Source organism: Orcinus orca, chromosome 16 (genome assembly GCF_937001465.1).
Source record: "Orcinus orca chromosome 16, mOrcOrc1.1, whole genome shotgun sequence".
Taxonomy (NCBI): Eukaryota; Metazoa; Chordata; class Mammalia; order Artiodactyla; family Delphinidae; genus Orcinus; species Orcinus orca.
This window is the reverse complement of record NC_064574.1, coordinates 70,358,003-70,381,247: the sequence shown is the minus strand read 5'-3', so window position 1 is coordinate 70,381,247 and position 23,245 is coordinate 70,358,003. Positions and strand designations below refer to the sequence as shown.

General features: G+C 50.9%; 1 protein-coding gene and 1 non-coding gene across 2 annotated transcripts in view; one reads left to right on the top strand and one right to left on the bottom strand.

The window, feature by feature from the left end:
* Positions 1-20,324, bottom strand: part of KDM8 (lysine demethylase 8) — a 33,214-nt gene extending 12,890 nt beyond the window's left edge. The window contains exons 1-7 of the mRNA XM_004268598.4: positions 20,187-20,324; positions 11,188-11,683; positions 8,685-8,851; positions 7,043-7,175; positions 5,261-5,305; positions 1,019-1,168; positions 69-161 (exon numbers count right to left, since the gene is read on the bottom strand). Of these exons, the coding sequence (XP_004268646.1) occupies positions 69-161; positions 1,019-1,168; positions 5,261-5,305; positions 7,043-7,175; positions 8,685-8,851; positions 11,188-11,655 (1,056 nt within the window). The 5' untranslated portion in view covers positions 11,656-11,683; positions 20,187-20,324. The remainder of the gene's footprint in view (positions 1-68; positions 162-1,018; positions 1,169-5,260; positions 5,306-7,042; positions 7,176-8,684; positions 8,852-11,187; positions 11,684-20,186) is intronic.
* A 1,111-nt stretch (positions 20,325-21,435) lies between these two features.
* TRNAK-UUU (transfer RNA lysine (anticodon UUU)) lies at positions 21,436-21,508 on the top strand. Its single transcript has one exon. It is a non-coding gene; the product is annotated as a tRNA-Lys (tRNA).
* Positions 21,509-23,245: the final 1,737 nt, after the last annotated feature.

The following is a 23,245-nucleotide window of genomic DNA, read 5'->3' as shown; positions in this document are numbered from 1 at the left end:
GGCCTGCTCTCAGAGACGGGGTGTGGAGGAGGGGAAATGGTGGGTCCCACCGGGTCCTCCAGGCCCACCTGGCTCGTGTTGTGAAGAAGGTGCGTGTCATGAGGATACAGGGCCTCTGACTCCTGCGGGGAGTACAGCCGGATGTATTTCCTGCCCATCACCTGCAAGGAAGAGAGCCGCCCTCCTCAGCAGGTGCCCGGCCACCCCGGCCGCCCCGCGCCCAGCACACGCGTCAGGTTAGGAGTCACTGCCTGCGCTACTGTTGCTAACAGGCCCTCGACGGTGGCACCGCGGTCTCAGTGCTGCATGTGTGTTAACTCTGAGCCTCAGCACACCCCTCCCAGGTGGTTCATCCTTTCCCCGCATTTTACAGGTGAGGATATGGAGGCACAGAGAGGTTAAGTGAATGGCCACGTTCGCAAGGCTGAGAGGCGGTCTGGCTCCCGGCCCCTCTGCTGCCTCTGGGGACTGGTCCCCGGGCTGGAAGAACACTCTCACTTGTCAAACCTCTCTTCCTGCGACGGAAGGTGGTTTTATTACAGGTGCCCCTCCCCTTACAACATACATGCTCGCACGTGCGCGCGCTGCTCTATCTGGGTCTCCATAAAACCACCCACTGGCTGAGCAGGTTCCCTGTATTTGGAGGGTTCTGGCAGGAGAAGCTGGCCTGGTTCTGATGGACGGCAGGGGAGAGGCAGCCGTCGGGGCACTTGCTCCATCCGGAGATGGCGCCCGGCCCCACTCTGCCCTCAGGAGGCGTCTGGGAACCCAGACGATGCAGGAGCCATGTCTGGAAGCCGCCCGACCAGGCAGAGGGCCCCCCGCTGAGGCCTGGTACCTTTCTGTCTCTGTTTTCACTTCTGTCCACGTCCCTGTCAGTGGTTCATCTCTTTAATGTTTAAATGTGGACAATGTGGCCAGGCCGCGTGTGGCTGGGCCAGGCTGCGTGTGGCTGGGCCAGGCTGCGTGTGGCTGGGCCAGGAGGAGGGGGAAGGCCGATATTCTGAGCAGCTCCAACCTGGGCTAGGAAGTTCTGCTGGGGATCCTGGTGAAGCGGGGAGATGGTGCCTTGGGGACCGAACCAGGCGTTGATGGTGATCTCCTCTTCCTCCCCGGCACCCAGGCAGCAGTAATCGGGGATGCTGATGTCCTGCTTCAGCTCCGGGATCTGTAGGGTCAGAGCAGACGTGGAGGTTCAAGACCAGGCCTGTGGGACACAGCAGCCTAGAAGTCCACTGACTCTCCCAGAAGGCCGATACACACTCTCTTCTTGTGTAATAATATGACTGTAGCCACATTTTACTGTATAGGAGTTTAAAAATCAATTTTAAAAAGTAAATACATAATTGCTAGGGAAGGGTTATAATTTTATTTTCCGATTTCTTTCCATGTCATATGCATTTTAACTTTGTTTCCTTTTCTTAAAAACCTGATACCACTGCTTTGTACCTAAAAATAAACCAGCTTGCAATTTTCTAATTTTAGAACATCAAATTAAAGAAAAACAGAAAGAAAATGGGACTGAGCAGTTAATGAAATCTCTGGAAGGGAAGATTTTCCAAATTTTCCTAATGGTAAAGCAGTCACAATTGGTACGTTTAAGAGAAGTTACTTAATACAAAGATGGGGAGTGAAATGGGAAACATTTGAACTGTGGTAAAGGAAGGTTAATGTAGAGCATGCACACAAAATGATAAGGAAAAATAATAAGGATCCCGATATATAAGGTATACAAATGAGAAAAGGACAAAAAGCAGATCACACATAAAGATGAATTAGATATAAAGAAGAGTTTCGGTCTCATTAGCACTAACATTGTCATCCTTTCCCACTGATCAAATTAGCAGAAGTTGAAAAAGTGGTAACACACGGTGGTGGTGAGGATGTGGTAAAGGGAGCACCCTCATGCCAGGCTGCTGGTGGCATCAAGCAATGTGGTCAGGACTTCCCTGGTGGCACAGTGGTTAAGAATCTGCCTGCCAATGCAGGGGACATGGGTTCGAGCCCTGGTCCAGGAAGATCTCACATGCCGCAGAGCAGCTAAGCCCGTGTGCCGCAACTACTGAGCCTGCGCTCTAGAGCCCGCGAGCCACAACCACTGAAGCCCATGCACCTGGAGTCCGTGCTCTGCCACAAGAGAAGCCACTGCAGTGAGAAGCCCGTGCACCACAGCAAAGAGTAGCCCCCACTTGCCGCAACTAGAGAAAGCCCACAGGCAGCAACGAAGACTCAATGCAGCCAAAAATAAACAAACAAACAAATAATAAAAATTGGGTTAAAAAAAAAAAAGCGACGTGGTCAGGTGTGGAAGTCTTAAAACCATTCATGGACTTTGACCCAGTTGGAAGTGAGCTTGTGCTGCTCCTTTGCGTGGCGGCATCAGGGGCCTCCGGGAGGCTGTGAAGTTAGGGCTCCCGGGGAAGCTGCTCCAGGACAGGGAGCTAAGCTGACCTGTGGCTTCCAGAGGCCCTGGGAGGCCGAGCCCCACTATGACTGAGACCAGGGGATAGGACAGGCCGGTCTCTTGAGATCACGTGGCAGGGGCCTGATCAACTTGAATCCCCCTTTTCTTTACTTAGCAAGAGAGGACAGGACTCAGGACCCACGAGTCCTCACATGGGGATGCCTGGGCAAGAGGACACAGCCCACCTGGCCCCATCACCTCCTGCCCCCCTGTAACTTTGGACTTGCAGCTCCTGAAGGCTGGCACATCCCCAACTGGGGCCCCCCGGTCAGGACAGGGACCCCAGCTTCCCACTGGCTGTGGTCCTGACCCCGAATGACCCAGGTCTTCCCTGTTCAGGGCACACACCCAGCCCCTGACCTCGCCTCCCGCCCAGCACTGCCCGTTCTGGGCAGCTGTGGCATAAGGCCTGGCCAAGACCGCATCTGCCGAGTCCCCCCGGATGCCTCAGCTCCATCTAACGAGTGGTTCGGGTCCCAAACCTAGGAGTCTTCCTGGGCTGCTCCCTTTCCTTCGATCTCTGCACGCCCACCACGTCAGGTGCTGGCAGCTCACACACGTCCTAACCCCGTCTCTCCACGCACGGCGTTAGCTCTCCCTAGACCGCTGCAGCAGCCTTCTAGTGGTCTCCCTGCTTCCACACCTGTCACCTCAACTCCTCCCCAGACAGTGCCACAGCCATCCTGGAAATACTTCCCTTCACGTTAAGAAAACCATCCTTCTTCCAGCCCTGATCTCCCTCTCAGGCCCCATCTGCCACTTCCCTCCCCTTCATGCGCTCGGCTCTGGCCACGCTGAACTCTCCTGCCCCTTGAAGGTGAAAGTTCACACCTGCTGCTCTCCCAGCTGGCATGGCGCTTGTCATGTCCTTTTAGACACAAGAAGAAAATAAAATGCAAGTTGATGACAGGGATAAAATACCCATAATGCTTACGGCTGACAACTAGCTTGCATCCAGAACATATATAAAGGATTCCTAAAATTCAAAATAAGACCAACAACCCAATAAAAAAGAAATGGGCAAAATATTTGCCATGTGGCTGGGTACCTACTGCTCATCTTTTGGGCTGTTGCTCAGACATTACCTCCCCAAGACCCCTTCCCTGACCATCAGATGGAAAGAGCCCTTGCCCCGCCCAGCCTCCTTTGTAGGGTACATTTCTCCTTTCCTTCAAGGCGCTCATTACCATCAGATACGTGTGTTTTTCAGGTCCACGGGGCAGGAGAGCGACTGTCTCCTTTGTCCCTGCGTCCCCAGGGCAGGGTTCAGCGCCGGTGCACAGGGGCCTACAAAGCAGCCATCTGCCGCCCGCCACCAGGGTCACAGCCTGGGCCACCCCCCAAGTACAGAGCGAAGAGGAGAGCGGGGGATGAGGCAAGGGGTGGACGGAGGGCTCCCCAGGGTGAGCCCTCCTCTGAGCATTTCGGCATCCTAACTGGACGGCTTTGAAAGCACAGGATGAATCTGATTCACGCTACACTTCACTTTGTTCTGTTTTGTTTGCATTTGAAAACAAAGTCTCTGTTCTTCTCGTTATGAGGACTATATATACTCATTATAGATGATTTGGAAACTGCAGAAAAGAGAGGGAGGGACCCCCTCGCCCTCTCGCCCCCCGCAGACAATCCCTGTTCACCTTCTGCGGCCTTTCTTCCTGTCCTTTGCCAACTCAGCTATGGCCATCCTGCACAGCACTGCACAGCCCCATTTCCTCACTCCCCACGAGCCAGACGGTCCTGGTTCCTGCCAGCACTTCCCCAGCTCTGCATTTGGCGGCTACGGGCCCCACCTGACGCAGGTCTGGGTGATGGGTGATGCTGGTGCCATTGATCTGGGTGCGGCCCAGGATGGACCCTGCACCTCTAAAAGCCAGGACGCTGGCGCTGTCTGGGCCACACCTGGACGGTCTCAGGGGAGGATGTGTGACAGAGACAGAGCTAGCACAGCCTGCCACCGTCCCTCTTCTTCCCCTGGGCGCTCTCCTTGCATCCCCCGGCGCCCCTGTTGGATTCTCCTGGGAATACCACCTCGGAGTGGGAACCCTCCAGCTCACAAACGTCCCAGGCTCCTCGCTGTCTTGGCCTGGCCTTCAAGGCCCTGCCAGCTTGGCCCCAGCCTCCCTCTTCGGCTTCCTGCTCTGCTTTTCTGACCAAACCCTCTCACGCCGGTGGACGCGCCCAGCACGTGGGGTTCGTTCTGCCCTCTGACCCTGGCTCGTGAGGCGCCTCTCCCTGGGACTGGCCTCGGCCTCGAGCCCTGCTCCTCCCCTCAGCTCCAGCCCACGGCCCCCTCCTCTTTCAGTCTCCACCAGTTCGTCCTGAGGGCCCTCCATCCAGCCAGTCAGGGTACCCAGAGGAGTGGAACCCGGGCCCTGCCACAGCGCACAGGCCCAGGTGCGGGGAGCCTGCCTCGTAAGCAGACGACCGAAAGGTGGTCAGGGCGGCTCCAGGCCCTGCCCAGGGAACTCTGTGAGTCCAGGTCAGCGGCCACTCGCTCGTTCTGGGTCAGGTCACAGCCTGCCACCCTCACCTGGGGGACCTGTTCCTCGGTTCTGACCACACCTGGGCTTTAGACTCCATCCCCTGGGGGCCATCCTAGGGCCTGCTCTGCTCCCCTGCTGTCCGCTGGCGAGTAGGGCACGGGTAGCGGCACAGGGGCCTCCCTGCTCACCGCAGGGGGCAGTACCACTGGGGAGCAAACGAGGCTGCGACCCCTTTCCAACCCTCCGGGGCCAGCGCCTAGGAAGGGAGGTGGGAGGAGGTGAGAGGGTGAAGGGTAGAGGGGCTCGGACTTACCTGGTCAAAGAGCTGGTGCTGAGCAAGGTACCCGATGTCCTTCGGCTACTCCATGGGAGAAAGACCAGAGGCGACACAGAAAAGCCCCGTTAGTCGTGGGACACCTCCTCAGCTGCCCGTGTGGCTGGCTCTCAGCACCCTGTCCTAGGCGTCACCAGGAGGGCCCTCGTCTCCGGCCTGCTTGGTACCCCCTCCTCCGACCCGGGGGTGAATGTGATCCCTTGCCAGCCAGCAAGACTGGGCTGATGGGGGGACTCAGGATCTGGCCCTGCCTCCGCCCTGAGTAAGTCACCCTGAGCCCCGGGGCTCAGTTTTCTCACATGAAACGTGAAGGGGCTGTACACACATAAGGATTTTTTAAAATAAAAATGGAATCATACAATATGTATTACTGTGAAGTCTGCTTTTTTCATTCAATGATATACCATGACGACCTCTTCAGGTCAGTACATGCATATGTGACTCACTCCTTTGATGCATGCACGTTTCATAGACAGGATGCATCATTATTCATTCAACCATCCCCCTGCTGGTGGACACTAAGGTGCTTCTGCCGCGGTGCTTCAATAAACAGCCGAATGCTCTGGTCCTGACGTTTACATGCTTCCAAGAGGAGAACAATGCAGTCAGGGAGTACGTGGATTTTAAATCTCAATAGCTTCTGCCACGTTGTTTTCCCAAGTGTTACATCATTTACAATCTCACCAGCAGTTAATGTGAGAGTCCACTTTCCTACAACTGCCTGCACTGGAGATGATCATTTTGTGAAAATTTCTACCAATCAGATGAGTTCAAAGATCAGTGCTTTACAAACCGGGCTCCCCGACGCTCAGGGGTTCTTTGAAGATGCCCGAGGGCCTCTGCAAGGGTCAGATGGGGGCAGGGCAGACGGGATGCTGGGCACCATTGACCCAAACTGCGGCCAGAGTGGCCAACAGGTATCAGGAAGAGGAAGACACCCAAGGCCCTCACTGTAAGAAATGACAAAATGGTGCAGCTGCTTTGGAAGACAATCTGGCAGTTCCTCAAAAGGTCACACACAGAGTTACCATCTGACCCAGCAATTCCGCTCCTCGTATACACCGAAGAGAAACAGAGTCACACGTCCGCACAAAAATGTGTACGTGAATGTTCACAGCAGCATTTTTCATACCAGCCAAAAAGTGGACACAACCCAAACGGCCATCCACTGAGGAATGGACAAACAAGATGTGGTCTATCCATCAAAGGGACAGTATTCGGCCATACAAAGGCACGGAGCACTGGTACGTGCTACGACAGAGATGAACCCTGAAAACGTTATGCTAAATAGAAGAAGCCAGACACAGGTCGCCACATATTATATGATTCCAATGATGTGAAATGTCCAGAATTGGCAAATCCATAGAAACAGAAAACAGATTCGTGGTTGCCTGGGGATGGTGGGGAAGGGGATATGGGAAGTGACTACTAATGAGTACGGGGCTTCCTTGGGGTGATGAGAATGTTCTAGAATTAGATAGTGGTGATGGTTGCGCAATCTTGTGAATATACCAAAACCCACTAAATTGTAACCAAAAAAACCCAAACAAAAAAAAACCTCCAAAAAACAAAGGGCCTGAAATGGGAACCTTATGTCCCGCCTGCCTTTCTTGCGCTGGCCAGCCTACTGACCACAGGCCCTTAAAGAATAGCTTCTTGACTCCTCCAAAACCTCCCCTGGCGACACATGGAAGTTATTTGTCCAAATGTAACGCGTCCCCTCCCTCCTAAGTATTAGGGGGCAGGAGTCAAACGACACACCTCATTCCTGATGTACTTGCTGATGAACTCATCGACAGTCATGAGCGTCTGGGACCACTCCTCGTCCGTGTACCTGGAACCGACCTCTACTGGGACGGTGCGGCAGCCAGCGATTTCTTGGATGTACTCCAGACTATTTGGAAAACAGGGATTGGCATTGCCTTCGTATGCTAACACCCATGGGGTGCCCTGCTAAATGTGCTACGCTGGTCTCCTTTCATTGGCACAAACGAGGTGGAGGAAGACCCAATTCACTGCTGAGGAGACACAGGTGCAAGAGAGGCAAGGTCACCTGCCCACCTGGCGCTGGGCAGCTTTGCAGATACAACCAATGAATCTGATTCTTGCTGGGCAGCTCTATTTCCCTGCTTGCCTAGTGCCTTTCAACTTCGTTCTTTGCTCGCCCTGTCACAAGCAGAGATCTTCTTTGGGCCAGTGGAGGACAGTGCGGGGTGGTGAGGGGCCTGGGTCCTCAGCTCCGGTGGCCTGGTGCCGAGTCCAGCCCTGCCCGTCACCCACCAGGGGACCTGTGGCAAGTCCCTTCACCTCTCTGAGCCCTTGTTCCCAGTTTGCAAACTGTGGGTAATGACAGTGCCCATCGCACAGGAACCAGGGAGGGGACAATGAAGGAAGATATGGCATGTGCCTGCCTTGCGTGGTCAAGCACACAAGTGTCAACGGGAACCACTCCCTCCGCAAAACCACTGCCACGAGACAGCCTGGCTCCATCCACCTGCCTGAGACACGCCTCCTCATTTCAAAATTAGGCTACTGTCCAGCTGCCTGATCTGACCTCTCCACCATGAATCTGAGGAGGGACTGGAAACAGACATGAGGAGAGAATAAACACAGGAGCCCTTGGAGCCCACGCAGAGGGGGTGGGGCTGTCTTGGGTTCTTCTTTTTTTTTTAAATTATTTATTTATTTTTGGCTGCATTGGGTCTTCGTTGCTGCTTGCGGCCTTCCTCTAGTTGCAGAGAGCGGGGGCTACTCTTCGTTGGGGTGCGCAGGCTTCTCATTGTGGTGGCCTCTCCTGCTGCGGAGCACGGGCTCTAGTTGAGTGGGCTCTAGTAGTTGTGGCTCACGGGCCCAGTTGCTCCGCGACATGTGGGATCCTCCCGGCCCAGGGATCGAACCCGTGTCCCCTGCATTGGCAGGCAGACTCTTAACCACTGCGCCACCAGGGAAGCCCTTGGGTTCTTATTTCTACTCTCAAGGCTCAGGAACCCCTAAGAAACTCCAAAGCATTCCTGAGATCCTGCAAAACTGCATAATGCACTTAACATTGGGCTTCCCCGATGCACTCCTTAAAAACTGCTTAGGGCCGGCAAGCTGCAGAAGCTAAGAATCCTACAACCTCCGGCATCGCTTCAGAGCCCTGTGCCCTTAACGCCTGTTCAGCCCCTCGGCCGGCATCGCTTCAGAGCACTGTGCCTTTAACGCCTGTTCAGCCCCTCGGCCGGCATCGCTTCAGAGCACTGTGCCTTTAACGCCTGTTCAGCCCCTCGGCCGTTCACCTCACTTCACTGCCAGTGAAGTGTCTGTGGGGCTGTATTCACCTGGGGATGGGAGGAGGAATTTGGGGGTCTCTGGGGATGCTAAATTGGGAAGAGGGACCACACCGCCCTCAGCAGACACCCACCTCCACTTCTTCATGCACGGCCAGTGGTTGGCCACACCTTCCAAGACCACAGGCCTCCCTGGATCCAGAAAATGCTTCCTGAAATACTGGAGGGATGGACAGTGAAGCCGGGGCACCGTGCTTTCTGACGTCATATCTGGAATCGGAACGTGGTCATTCCTTGCTTTCTGTTCAAAATTAAGACAAAACAAGATGGCAACAACTGCAGAAAGGCCAAAATTCGAGGCATTCCACTAGGAATTTGCATCAATGGTAGTAAGACAGCTGAGGTGTCATTAGTAACAATAATAACAGTTAACATTTATTGTCAGTCTTACTGCTGCTACTGCGACTACTGACGTTTCATGATACCAAGATGTTTTCTTCTCTACCGGTTCATTTAAAATGTTTGTTTAATTATAAAACTAATATATTGCTTTCATAGAGGAAAACTTACTATCCCAAACTCCACCATCTAACATACAAGGATTCTTCTCATTACTGTATGTTCCTTTCCCACTTTGTCCACACATATGCATCTCTGATCCACTCTAAGATTCACGATGAATAAGCAACTCTGCCTCTTCTGTCCAATAATTTCTCTAAAGTAGTTTCCATGCTGCCACTCAGTCCTTGCAATGTGTTGAGTGGCTGCCTCATCATTTACTTAACCATCTCCCAGCTGAGGGACCTGAACAAGTTACTGTCTCTGAGCCCGTTTCCCCACACGTTAAACCCCACTGGGTGACGAGACCTCACACGTAAAGCACCCAGCACTGCCGCCTGGCACCTGTCACCTCCCTCTGCTCCCCCTGCTGGACCCCAAGCCCGTTCTCAACACTCACGCAGTGGCAGCAGCAACAGCTAACATTCTTCCCTGCAGGCGATGTGCGAGGCCTTGTATTTGCCTCTTCTTTTCTCACTGTCCCCAGTGTAGACTTTGACTTCCCTGTACTCCCTTGTCAGACAGGCCTTCCCTGACCACCCTGTCTGAAGCAGCCTCCCCACCTTTCTCACCACCTGGGAGAAGACATTCTTTCACAGCCTCACTAGAATGTCAGCTCCAGGACGGGCGTCTGGACCACGCCCTTGGTTCCCGGCACATCTGGGCCACCGCTGGGGCTCAGTAAGGCTGCTGAGCAAAGCCCCTCCTACAGGCAGGGGAATGGAGGTGGCACAGGCAGCGGGGGGTGGCGCAGGAATGTGAACCCAGGCAGCTGCCTTCAGAGCCTGAGCTCCCACCCCCTTGACCGTATACACCGCTCCAGACCGCGAACACCACCTTGGCCATGAAGCCACCGCCATATCCCTTGGGACAGCCCTGGCCGGGGCAAGGGTGGGTGCAACCCCTGGGTCCAAGGGGACAGATATTTGTCCCTTGATCCGCATGTCTGCCCGACCCTCTGAAAGGTCCACCAACACCCCATGCCCTTGGCCCTGTGGCACCCTTGGCAACACTGGGTGTTGTATAAAATCTCATCTGATAGTTTCAGAGCCAAGAACGGCTGCTTTGTTTGTTTGTTTGTTTAAACCAGAGGTGAGGTTAAACATTTCCCACATGTTTAACAGATCTGTTTCCTCCTTGTGAACAGTCTGTTCGTGTGTCTGGTCTCTCTACCTCCTGGGGCCCAGTTTTTTCTGTTCCCCTGTTGATTTGTGTAATTCTTATACAATAAAGATATCTCCTCTCTGACAGCTTTGCTGCAAATTTCTCTTCCCTGTTTACAGGCTCACTTTTTATTTCAGTTACATGTATGGTGTATTTATGACATCCATTTGCATTATTCTTATAGAAAAATAATGCTCACTGTAGGGAATTCTGAAAACAAGAAAATATTTAGAAAAATGTCGAAAACACCCCATAACTCCCTCACCCAGTGTCCAGTACAGTCTCGGCCCTTTTTTTCCGGGGGTCAGCACTCTGCTACTTTACAGATAAGGAAACTGAGGCTCAGAGGAGGTGACTGACTTGCCCAGAGGTGCTGTGAGTGGGTCCGCGTGTCAGTGCTGGGATGTGAAGCCTGAGGAAACCACCCTCAGTGACTCACATGCACTTAAACACCAGTGAGGACACGGTCAAGTATCTAAACGGCAGGACCGACCAGTCACGTGAGCTGTAGTATCTCATCCAAACTCAGCAGCACAGAGACAGAGGCAGCCAGGAAAGTGGGGGACACCTCAACCAAGGGGCCAGGAAGAAGCTGAAAGAGAAGGGCTCCCGCTGGCTGCAGGGCTCGGCCACACAATCCCTCTGAGCCATTTCTCTCAGGAACCACAAAGCTTTCACCCTCCTGCTCTCCCCAAGGGGCACGGCTTTTGCACAAACTGGGAAAAAAAAAAAAATTGAGACAAGAGGCTGCTCCATTTCCAGATCAATGGAGATGCCATTTTTCAACCAGAGGGGTCAGCATGCCAGGGGCTTCAGCCCAGGGGAGAGCTGACCTGTGACTTCTAGGAAAACAGGGCTGATGGATTTTGTTGGGTGCGGTCAGTGGCGGTTGCCCACCCCCCCGCCCCCGGATACCTTTATGCCGAGCGGCTCCTGGCTCGGGCTGGGGGCGGGCCTTTTTCCAGAGAGCAGGTGCTTCTGGAGGACGGCAGTGACTTTAAGGAGGATGTCCCCAAGGATGGCCGCCCCCATCAGCAGGCCCATGTCGCAGGCTTTCAGGGCGGCGGCCACGGAGGCAGCATCCCCCGGCGGCGCGCACAGACACATGGCTTTCAGGAGGCAGCTGAAGGAGTACACCTGCCGCCAGCCCTTGTCCACGTGCTGCCAGGGCCCTGTGTTGAGCTTCTCCCAGGAGTAGTCGAGCAGCGCCTCGCAGGTCTGCAGACACTCTTGCCTCCTGTCCCCGTAGAAGAGCTCAGCGGCTTCCTGCAGCAGCGTCACCACGCTGCCCTCCACCTTCTCTCCCAGCTCCAGCTTCAGCTCCTCTTTCGTGCGGGGCAGGAGTGCCCAGAGGGCCTCCCAGAGCGCGCCCGGCCCCGCCATCAGCCCAGCCGGCTCAGTCCGATGAGTGCTGGGGGGAAAGATAAGTTACAGCAAAACACCACGTTGTATACCTACATATTTACAGTTCTACATTTTCATAAAATAAGACTGGGGGAAAACAAGCTATCTGTGATGACATCCAGTGGCCAAAATGTCAACCACTGAAATTTTAAATATATATAAACTATTTTCCTAAAAAAAGAGAGAGACTGAGAGAGAGACCACGCACAGACCTGGACCCCTATAGGTTACCAAGGCTTCCGGACTTGTCCCACATAACACACATCTCATCTGCACTGATTCTTCAACAACGGTCTTCTCCGCCCTGTGAGGGCACCTGTGAGGGCAGGGTCCCTATCTGTCTGGTGTCACCACTGCATCTTCAGGGCCTGGCGTAACACTAGGCACACAGTGGGCACCGGACCCATATTTGTTCAGAGAGTAACATGTATTATTCTTGTCTGAAATGCCTCCAACACCCCTCTTCTCCGGCAAACTCCTATCCAACCTTTAAGGCCCAACTTAAATGATCCCCTATGTGAAGCCTGCCAAGATGCTCTGAGAGTGTTTTGGGTTTGAATAGCCCTTGAGCTTCTTGCAGAGTCAAGCTCACAGTAGGCACTCAATTAAGGCTACTGAAAGAATGAGATCTTAACGTCTCTGGAGGAAACCTGGAAATACATAAATCCTACACGAAAAGGTTTATCACAGTTGGTGCCTTTAGTGACTTTAGCCTGCACAGTATATACAGATGGCAGCCCAGTCTCTAGGAATAAGTACTAACATGTGAATAGGTTCTACTGCTCACAACTTCTGGTGATTTATTTGCACTACAATGTTGTAGGTATTATACTAACAGCTGCTATATGCCCCACCTCATCTGATACTAAGAAACAGGGACCATCATGCTTGTTGCAGAGACTGCTCTATGCTGGGGGTCAACAAACTTTATCTGTAAAGGGCCAGATATCAAGTATTTTAGGTTTTGCAGGCCATACAGTCACTGTTGGTACTACTCTGTCACTGTAGTGTGAAAGCAGCTTTATACAGTATGTAAACAAATGGGCATGGTGTGTCCCAATAAAACTTTATCTACAAAAACAAACTCTTGCTTTAAGCTCACCAAAGCCCATTCCATCTTCTTCCTGGGCACACAGACTCCATTTCTCACTTGTAATTAGATGTGACCACGGCACCTTGTTCCAGTTAATGAATGGAAGTGACGTATGCCCCTTCCAGGCCTGGTCCATAAACACTTCCTGTATGATCCTCCACACTTTCCCTATCCACTGGCTGGAAGCTAAAGACTCTGAGGCCTTAGGGGATGGCAGAGCCGTAAGACAGCCCCCCAACTAGGAATATCCACACTGGAATGCTTCCGGAGCAAAAACTAAACTGGTGTTGTGTTTAGCCACTACGGTGTTGATGCCAGTTGCAGCAGTGTTCCTGCCCTGAATGAAGCAACAACTTCCTTCTATTATTGAGGAAACAGATGGCAGAGAACATAGTAGAGGGTATTTGTTGAGTTCTGGTGGCTCAGAATCCTCTTCTCTTTCTTGACAACATACCTCCATCTCCTTTTGAGAAATTCCATCATTCCCACTGAGATCAGTCTGGTGGGATGTTGCCCAGGGGTGGGTATGTGACCCAAGCTAGACAATGAGTTGCCTCCTTTGAATGTGAACTTTAAGTAGGTCAACTTGACCAGAGAGAGCTGGCATTTCATTTTGTCCTAGTGGCAGTTTCTGGACCAGACTATTCTTGCTAGGGCCTCACAATTATTGTCCGCAATTCCTAGGATGCACTTTAGTTCTTGTCCTTTCCAAGCCCAGGTCTCCAGCTTTCCGTCGATTCTGTGGGCCCCACAGTCTCCCAAGAAATTTCTTCTTGCTTATGTCAACCAGGGTTTCTGTGGTTAATAATAAAAGAACCTTATTTGACCCTTAAAAGTAACTGCCACTCAAGAGCCACTGGCAGATGGTGAAGGCAAAAACGAAGACTTGCTGTGATAAAGCCCCATCACATGCTCCGCTTCTCGTGAGGGAAGAAAGTCACCCTAAGGCGCAAGAGAGCCCAATGATCCCTGCTTGCTGTTACGAACACGCTTATCTAACCCCCTTAAGTACGGGCAGGACCTGTGATTTGAGTGGTCGGCAGAATAACGTCCCCCAAAGATGTCCACATCCTAATCCCCAGAACCTGTGAGTCTGTTACCTAACATGGCAAAAGGGACTTTGCAGATGTGATGAAGAATAAGGTCTGTGAGATAGGATTATACTGGATTACCTGGCTGGCCCCAACCTAACACAGGAGTCCTTGAAAGGATCCTTCCTGGCTAAAGTCAGAGTCAGAGGGAGACGTGATTACAGAATTGTTAGACAATGCAATGTTGCCAGCTCTGAAGATGGAGGAAGGGGGTCCCAAACCAAGGAATGTGGGTGGTCTCTAGAAGCTGGAAAAGGTAAGGAAATGGATTCCCCCCTAGAGCTTCCAGAAGGGAATGCAGCCCTGCTGAGACCTTGATTTTAGTTCCATGTTTAACTTCTAACCTATAGAACTGTAAGCTAGCAAATTTTTATTGTTTTAAGCCATCACGTTTGTGATAATTTGTTATATCAGCAATAGAAAACTATTATTACTTGCCTCTAACCAACAGGTGTGTAGGTTTGGTATGTGTAGCTATTTACTTTTTGGTCTAAGATGGCAAAAGTGACGAGATGCCACTTCTGGGATCAGGTCACATAAGACTGGACCTTCCATCTTGCTGGCAGACTTTCTCTACTGCCTTCTTGGTTTGCACGCATCAATGAAGCAAGTGGCCCTGTTGGAGGGGCCCATGTGGCAAAGAACTGAGGGTGGCTTAGAGCCAACAGCAAGCTAGGAACTGAGGGCCTCAGTCCAGCAGCCCTCCAGGAACTGAATTTTGCCAACAACCACAGGCACTTAGATCCTTGTCCAGCTGAGCCTTCAGATGAGAGCTCAGCCCTGACACCATAACTGGAGCCTTGTGAGAGACCCTGATGTAGATGACCCAGCTAAACCCTGTCCAGACACCCAACCCACAGAAACAGAGATAATACATGTGTGTTGTTTTACAGTCACTAAATTTATGGTGATGTGTTACGCAGCAATAGATAATAAACACTCCTACCAGATTTCCTGGACATGCTGGGACTCCATCTATAACTCACACCAAAGAACAGGAGGAGAAAGCATGGTTCCCTTTAGCTCTAATGTGTGTGAAGACGTTAGCAGTAGACAGAGAAACAAAGATGTGTGAAGGATGCTAGAGATATGGTCCCTGAGGGTGCTTCGGACAAGCCATTCCATTGCTGGGCTCCATTTCAGCTCATTTCAGCAGACAGAATACTTGCCTCATTTCACCCCCACAATGACCCTACGAAGCTGATAAAGTACTTACAAAGCGTTTGCTGTAAAGCCAGGAGTGCTCCAAGCCCTTTATATATACTCTTAATTCTTACAGAAACTCTGTGTATTATCATCTCCATCTTACAGACAAGGAAGCTAAAGCAGAGAAGTTAATGATGTCCCAAAGCAATTCAGCTAATAAGAGGTGGAGCAGAAATTTAAAACTCAGGCAGTCCAGCTCACAAATCCATGATCTTATAAACAAGGGACCAGAGCCACAAGATCACAAGCCAGCACATGATGAAGCTGCACATCTGGGTTAACTCTCAAGAAAACTCTGAGGAAGGAATTATTATTCTCCCCATTCTACAGATGAGAAAATCCTATCACTTCACATAAGAGAAGGGTGTACCTTTCTCGCTTGTTATTATTTTTGAGGTGCCTCTTCCTGGGCCTGTCCTAAAGTAAGTGCAGTAATTCAGAGTTTTTCTCAGTTCTGCAGTCTATCCCCAGCACCGCTTTCGAATTGTATTTGTTCCTCACCATACTGTGAAGTGGACAGGGGTGTATGTGATCATTTCCCCTGCAACCCCACCCTCCGATTTTGCTGATGAGAAAACTACAGTCCAGAAAAAAAAGTCCAGACCACAGTCAATCGATTGTGCAGAGACAGAACTGAGATTAAGCTCAACCTCAGTGCCCTTCCGTATGTGCCATGTCAATGCTCCATGGTTTTTTTTTTTTTTTTTTTTTTTCTGTGCCACGCGGTTTGTGGGATCTTAGTTCCCAGAACAGGGATCAAAACCGGGGCCTTTCAGTGAAAGCACGGAGTTCTAACCACTGGACAGCCAGGGAAATCCCAATGCTCCATGTTTTATGTACATTATCTAACATATCCCTCACAATTCTACAGTGTGAGGCTTTACAGATGAATGAACTGAGAGTTGGGAGATTAAGCAATTTGTCCAAAACTTCACAGTAAGTGGCAGTGTCCACTCAGACACTCTCCATGTTCGGGCATGAGGACTGCATCAGCTTTTGGAGCTGTAGATCCCAGCTCAGTCCCTGGTTCCCAATGGATATCCTTCCCAGCTGGCTTACTGCATGACAGGACTCAGAGAGCCTGAGTGGCCTGGCCCAAGCCCGCCAGGATGATTTCTATCTCCAGCCTCCTAGAAGATTCATAAATGTCTTGTGTTGGTCTCGTTAAGAGCTTCACAGTGCAGGGCTTCCCTGGTGGCGCAGCAGTTAAGAATCTGCCTGCCAATGCAGGGGACACAGGTTCGAGCCCTGCTCCAGGAAGATCCCACATGCCGCAGAGCAACTAAGCCCGTGCACCACAACTACTGAGCCTGTGCTCTAAAGCCCACGAGCCACAACTACTGAGCCCATGTATTGCATCTACTGAAGCCCGCGCACTCTAGAGCCTGTGCTCTGCAACGAGAAGCCCACGCACCGCAACAAAGAGTAGCCCTCGCTCGCCACAACTAGAGAATGCCTGTGTGCAGCAATGAAGACCCAACACAGCCAAAAATAATAAATAAAAATAAAAAAATTTATTAAAAAATACTATACTAATATAAATAAATAATATATTTTTTAAAAAAAGGTTCACAGTGCAGCCTTCCAGCATGGTCTTATCCACTAGCCACACGCAAAACAGCACGTGGACCCACCAACTGGCCTTCCTGGGTGGCCTCAATGCTCATCCCCTGAGTGTCTCACATGAGTCTCATAAAGCAATTTCGCAAAATCTCACCTTGAGCGTGCAAAAGGCCTCAGAGGCCTCATATCCTGGCTTCTCACAAAGGTCTACAAAAAGGCCTCCCAGAAGACGACTTGTTTGCCTTAATATAAAAATGGCTTCTGCTGGGGCCTACGTACCAACTTTGTAAATTGGTCTCTTGGTGGCCTTAGAAAATAGCCTCCTGGAGGGTTTCAAATGGGCTATAAACTAGTTCCCTGGGACAGATTTTAACCTTTGTAAACAGGCCTCCCAGGGTGACCTTACAAAATAGTCCCTCGCAAAGGCCTTACAAAGCCAGCTTCTAAGGTGGCCCCACGTGCTGCTTTGTAAAATGACCTCCCAAGGTGGTCTCTGTTTGGTTTTCATAAACTGGCCTGGTAAGGCGGCTGATGTGCTGCTTCGCCAGTTGGCTGAGGGGTGGGCCTCAGGTTGATGGCCATGTGGACCAGCCCTCTGGGAGAGAGGGCCTCAAGCTGGCTGTACAGAACAGCCTCTTCGTGGCCACATAAAATAGCCTGAGTAATTTATTTTGAATCCAGAGCTCCTCAGTGAACGTCTTACAACAAAGCCTTCAGAGAGACTTACGCTGATGCTGCACGACACAGCCTTTCAGAGGTGAGAGCTTCGGGATGGCTGTGAGTTCATTTTCAAAATGGTTTTACAGGTTGCCTCTGTGTTAGCCACCTGAAACGGCCCTGCGCATCTCACGATTGATCTTAAACACTAGTGTCCCGGGGGGGCTTACAACTGCAGCCTGTAGCAACCTGGTGAGCTGCCATGCTGGCCACCATCCACCTGAGTAGTCTTACGTATGGCTTGGTTCCATCGGCCTCCCAGAATCTTTCATGATTTGGCCTTCTAGTTGCCGAATCACACAGCCTTCCAGGAGGAGCCACAGCGTGTTACATAAAAGTCTTCCAAAGTGGCCTCATGACCTGTTTTAAAAACTGGCTTCATTACATATTGGGCCCTCATCTGAGGGCCAGGTGAAGGCTGGACTTTGTCTTAGTTGTACAAACCTATGTTCCATGATTCCTGTTAGCCATCTGAAATGGCCTTACAGGAGCAAGGTCCTTCCCTGGCTGGGTGAAACACCTTCTTGTCAGCTGTGTGAAACAACCTTCCAGAGGAGCTGGCCTCATGTGGGCTGTAACCAGCAGCCTTCAAACAACCAACCAGTTGATACGGCCTTCCACTGAAGGTCAGGCAGAGGCTACATTACGCTGCCTTTCTCAATGGCCTCACGCCCAGGCTTTACAAATCAGGCTTCCAGCATTCCCCACACATCAGTCTGATAGAAAGGTTTCTTGACAATTGTATCAAGCAATTTTCTGGAGTAAGATATCAGCCTGAGTAGCCTCATGGCCTGGCTTTACTGATTTGCTTCCCAGAGTTCCTCACTGAATTGCCTTTTTTTATAAAAGGTTGTATTAAACGAACGAGGCTTCCAGAGGAGGGAATCAAGGGTAAACTGTGTGAACTGTCTTTCAGAGTGGGACTGCAAACTGGCCTTTACATTGGCTTCCCAGAGCTCCACGTAAAAGGGATAAGCAAGTTGCATAAACAGCCTTCTAGTAGGTATAGGTGGATTAACTACGGAATTTATCATACAAACCAGGATGCTATATATAAGACTTTTCTTTATTTAGCTTGGTAAAATATACGTTTTTCTTTTGCAAAATTTTTTACTCTCATCATTTTTGCCAATGTTTTTTTTTTCACGGTTTGGAACTGCCATTTCTGCACGTAGGAATTTCATCTTACACAAGTTGAATACTGGAAGTACTGATAGTAGTTTTCAGGGACAAATCATAAACTGGCATTATTCCAGGCACATTGAGACCCATGGTCCCCATAATCACAGGCCATATGAAAAAGCCTGAGTGGCCTTGTATCCTCACTTTAAAGTCAGTCTCCTAGGGCTAGACAGGTATTGGTCTTAAAAGACTTCTTCTTGGTTACATAAGGCTTTTTTGAAGGGGGTGAGGGTAGAGGTGAATTGCCTTTTATAAAAGGTTGTATTAAATGAACAAATCTTCCAGAGGAAGGTCTTGTGTCCTGAGTGGTCGTGTGTCCTGGCTTTGTAAACTGACCTTCTGGAGTGCCACTTGTCTGTACTGGTCTCATGACATGAGACAGCTTCCACAGGAAGCTCAGGTACAGGCAGCATAGAACTGCTCTTCTCAGTGGACTGTTTGTTGGCACAGGAAATCATCTTGAAAAGGGGGTCAGACCAAGGTTGTACGAGCTAACCTCTCAGAGTGGCTTTTGTCTTGGCTTTATAAACCGGCCTAATCTGAACTTCATAAACGGCTTCTTGCTGGTTACGTTAAACACCAAGAAGCCAACTACAGGCTGTAGACAACAGCCCGACTCAGGTCCTGACTTCATGAATTCACCATCCAGATAGAGGGCATTATGTAAGCTGGCCTTTGGTTGGCTGTTAGTTAAGTAGGTTCCTGACGTTTATAAAATAAAGCCTTCTAGGAAGCCACCGCAGTCATCCCAGAATTCTCTTAAGTTATCTTTAAAACTCTAAAGCGCCTCCCAGAATACGTCGGCCTCAATCTGGCTTTCTGGGACCAGGCTGCCCAGTCTTGTAACGAGCAGACAGGATCGGGCTTGGGCCGTCGGTGTGGCCCCAACACCTGCCCACCTCCTGCCCCTGGATTTACTCCAAACTTGTTGAGCACAGTGACCCATCTCTGCTCATAATTAACCCCTATCGAGTTAGACACCCCCGTCCTCCAGGCGGCCACATGCACACGGCCCACTGGGTCCCCCACGACGAGTGGGCTGGGCGGGCTCTACGTAACCCACCAACCCTCCACCCCGAGATCTCACACCTTTTCCCTCCCCGGCGCCTCCCCCGGGGCTTCATTTCCCTTGGTCCACATTTGGGGCCCAATGGTTTAAGCGTGCCCAGTGGGCCTAGCTCCAGACCGACAAAAGACGACTGGCCCGGGAGGGTCAGCCAGCAACCACCTGCCACTACAAACACGGCAGAAATCGGAAGCCTCGCAAGTGCATTAGAGTCGCATCAACGCGACACCAAGAACCACGCAGGGACACTACAGCCTAGTCTCACGCACGCGCAAAAAGAAACGACTGGCGTAAGAAGTGCACCACGCACGCGCAGGGCCTTCGACCCCTGGAGACTCTGCAGTTGAACGGCTAAACTGCGTTCTCAGAGCGCATGCGCTACCCCAGGTTCTTGGCCCCCCGACCCCCCCAACACCCGGCTCAGTTTCGCTGCTTTGAAGGGCCGCCCTGGGCTTTCCAAAGCGCACGCGCGAGACCGTCCTTTCCTGCTTCACCCCTTCACGCTACGCCTGCGCAGTCCTCCCCTCTCAGCCCGGCCTCCCCGCTTCTAAGGAGCCAGAGCTGCCCGCCTTCTCGAGTTGCTCAAACTCACCTGTCTCGAGTTTGGACAGTGTCGAGTCGTCGGAGGCCGGCGACGACTTTTCCTTCTGGACCGAATACTCCGGCTGTCTCCGAGTAGTCAGAGGCTTGCCCGAGGAGTATCGATCACCAAGGCGTGCCTAGAGGAGCGCCGAGTGATCGATGCCGTGGCCCAGCCCCGCCCCGTTTAAAAGCCGGAGGGTGCTTTCGCCTCGGTTTCTCTTTCCAAGTGGGTAACACCTGCGATTGCCTCTGTAACGATAACTTCGTGTACAAGGCAGCTTCACATCTACCATTTTATCTAATCGTACAACTGGGATTTTTCTCTCTGTTTTAGAGAGCGGTAAATCGAGGCTCAGGGAGATAAAGTGGTCAAATACTCGTACTTTCGGAAAGTCGCAGATCCCGACTTTTCGAAGTTCACCCCCAAGTGCTGCATCCACGGCCTGTGGGAGTGAGGAGGACTCAGGGTTTCAGTACGGAGTGGCGGGCTAGGGGTCAGAGTCCGTCCTTCTGCCCCTGCTAGCTTGGTGCTGAGTGGTGTGGGCGTCGCTGGGGTTTTGGTTTTGAGCACGCTCCCCATGGTCTCCGAGGACTAGGCCCTTTGAAGCATTGAACAGAGGCGATAGAAAGTTCTGCTCATTACAGCGTTTGGAATCCACGTGGAAATAGGAGGGAAATTTATTTACTGGTGTTAAAGAAAAATTTATTTGTCAGACTTTATTCACTGGGACTGCTGCGATGGGAGGGGTGGAAGTGTTGTGATAGGGGAGAGCGATGGGGCACAGCTCTGAATACAGCAAGGACAAGTGGAGATTGATAGCCAAGGAGCAGGGTCTGCGTCAGTGGATGGAAACTTATTAAGAGGAAACATAATGGGTAAGGGGAATTTTGGCTCAACCAAGGTCCCAGGTTTTTTGCTGATGGCAGGCCAGGGTGATAAGATATCAAGGGTGAAGGATAAGGATTTTGATCAGATATGAAGGGTAAGGGATTTTTGCTAAACTGACCCAGCTGAATTGTTGCTAAGACTAGACAAAGCAGTTCAAAGACAGAGCCCAAGGGCAAGGTGTAGTTACAAAGAGGTCTCAGAAGAGTCTGACCAGAGTTAAGTTGAGGAGAGAGTCTTTGTCACTGGTTACCAGAGATGTGTCAGGCATTGTCTGGGCCCCCTAGACTCCTCCAAGTTGTGTAATTCTCTTCACAAGCCTGTGAGGTGGAGATTATCATGTCTTATTTACAGTCAAGGAAACTGTGGGAATTCCCTGATGGTCCAGGGGTTAGGACTCTGTGCTTTTACTGCTGAGGGTCCAGGTTCAATCCCTGGTTGGGGAACTAAGATCCTGCAAACTGCGTGGTGTAGCCAAAAAAAAAAGTAACTGTACTGTCAGGGAGACTGAGGCTTGCTCAAGGCCAATTCAGCTGATCAGTGGATCTTGGGTACTGTGCTGGCACCAAAGAAAACACACTGAATCAACTTACCCAGGCCTCACAGATCTCACAGGTGAGATTCACAAATATTTATTGAGCATTTACTATGCACCAAGCACTTCCGAGGTACTTTTAAAATATGAAAATTGTAGATAGTACTATCATAATTATCATCCCCAGTTGGGTGATGATAGCGTTGAATTTTACCTGAGCCCTGTGCTCCTGGAAACAGTGAAGGTTAGAGGAAGACCCCTTACCCTTTTTTGTTCTGGAAAAGTGCTTGCTGCAATGAACCACCATTCCTCCTGTGACTTAGGGGAACTCATGGATGCCCACTTCATTTACCTATGACAGGGCCAGCCACAGAGCCTCCAAATCCCTGTTCTTTGCCTCAGAAGTAACTAGCTGAACTGCTTGTCTCCACCAATCATTCTGAGCAAAATTCCTGTGTGGATGAGAAAAGTGTTGCCTGCCATCAAGCTGTCAGCTACTGTAGCCACACCTACCGGTGCACCCTGAGGAGATTTCAGGATGGAGAAAAACAGGATACCGGCCCTCGATAGTTAAGATGCATATCAAAGGAATTGTTTTAATGAGCCCAGACTCTTGCATCTTCCCAAACATGGAAAAGCAGTGAAATAATTAACGTGAGATGTCTGATATTTGTGATTAGCAGTAATCTTTTGCTGTTTGACTACATAGGTTTTGTTTGTTTACAAAAACTCCTATATGTCTAGGCTACTCCCTTACTTCTTTGGAACAGTTCCTATCTGAGAGGCTATATGCTGGGCTGGAGTCCTCAGTAATGTCCCCGAATAAAACATAACTCTCAGTGTTTAGGTTGTACATTTTTTGTCGGTTGACACTTTTTTTTTTTGGCTTACAGGATCTTAGTGCCCCAACCAGGGATTGAACCCGCAACGTCAGCAGCGAAAGCATGGAGTCCTACCCACTGGACCGCCAGGGAATTCCCTGTTGACACTTGTTGACTAAACTTTGGTTAAATTCTCTCCTTCCTCCAGGCCCCTGAACTTTGGCCCACTCTCAGCCTGAGCCTGCAGACAGCCCCTCCTGAGAATAGACCGGCCTCAGGATAAAACACTCCCTGACCTCCTGTCCCATCATGCCTCCCTTTCATCCAACCTCCCAGTTCCTTCTTGCCTCTTTTTCTCCTCTTATAAAAGGAAAATTCTTTTGCCTAATCCTTGAGATGCTTGCAGAACTATGGTCACAGCACTGTCTCTGTTACAATAGCCCCTTTCCCCCTTTGCAATCATCCTTTCAAATCAAAGTCTCCCCTTACTAAGTCTGATTTTGTTTTTTTATTTGACAGTGAATGGACAGAGACGACAGTGTGTGTGGGGGGGGCACTTGGCCTCTAAGAGCCCAGACAGGCCCCACTGCAAGGACCAAAGGAGATTCGAAACCAGGACCCCCTGATTCTAGAAGGACACTCTGATTCTCTTCCACAATCAGGAAAGGGGTTCTGGCCTTTAACATTGAGTGTGAAGTGCTGCCAGCCAGGCAGAGAGAAACAGCCCTTTTGCCAGCTTGTTTGTGTTTTCAAAACTGGCTGGTTGAGATGAAATACAGGCACAGATGAAATGTTTTTAGAAAAGAAAAGAAGGACAATCTTTCACC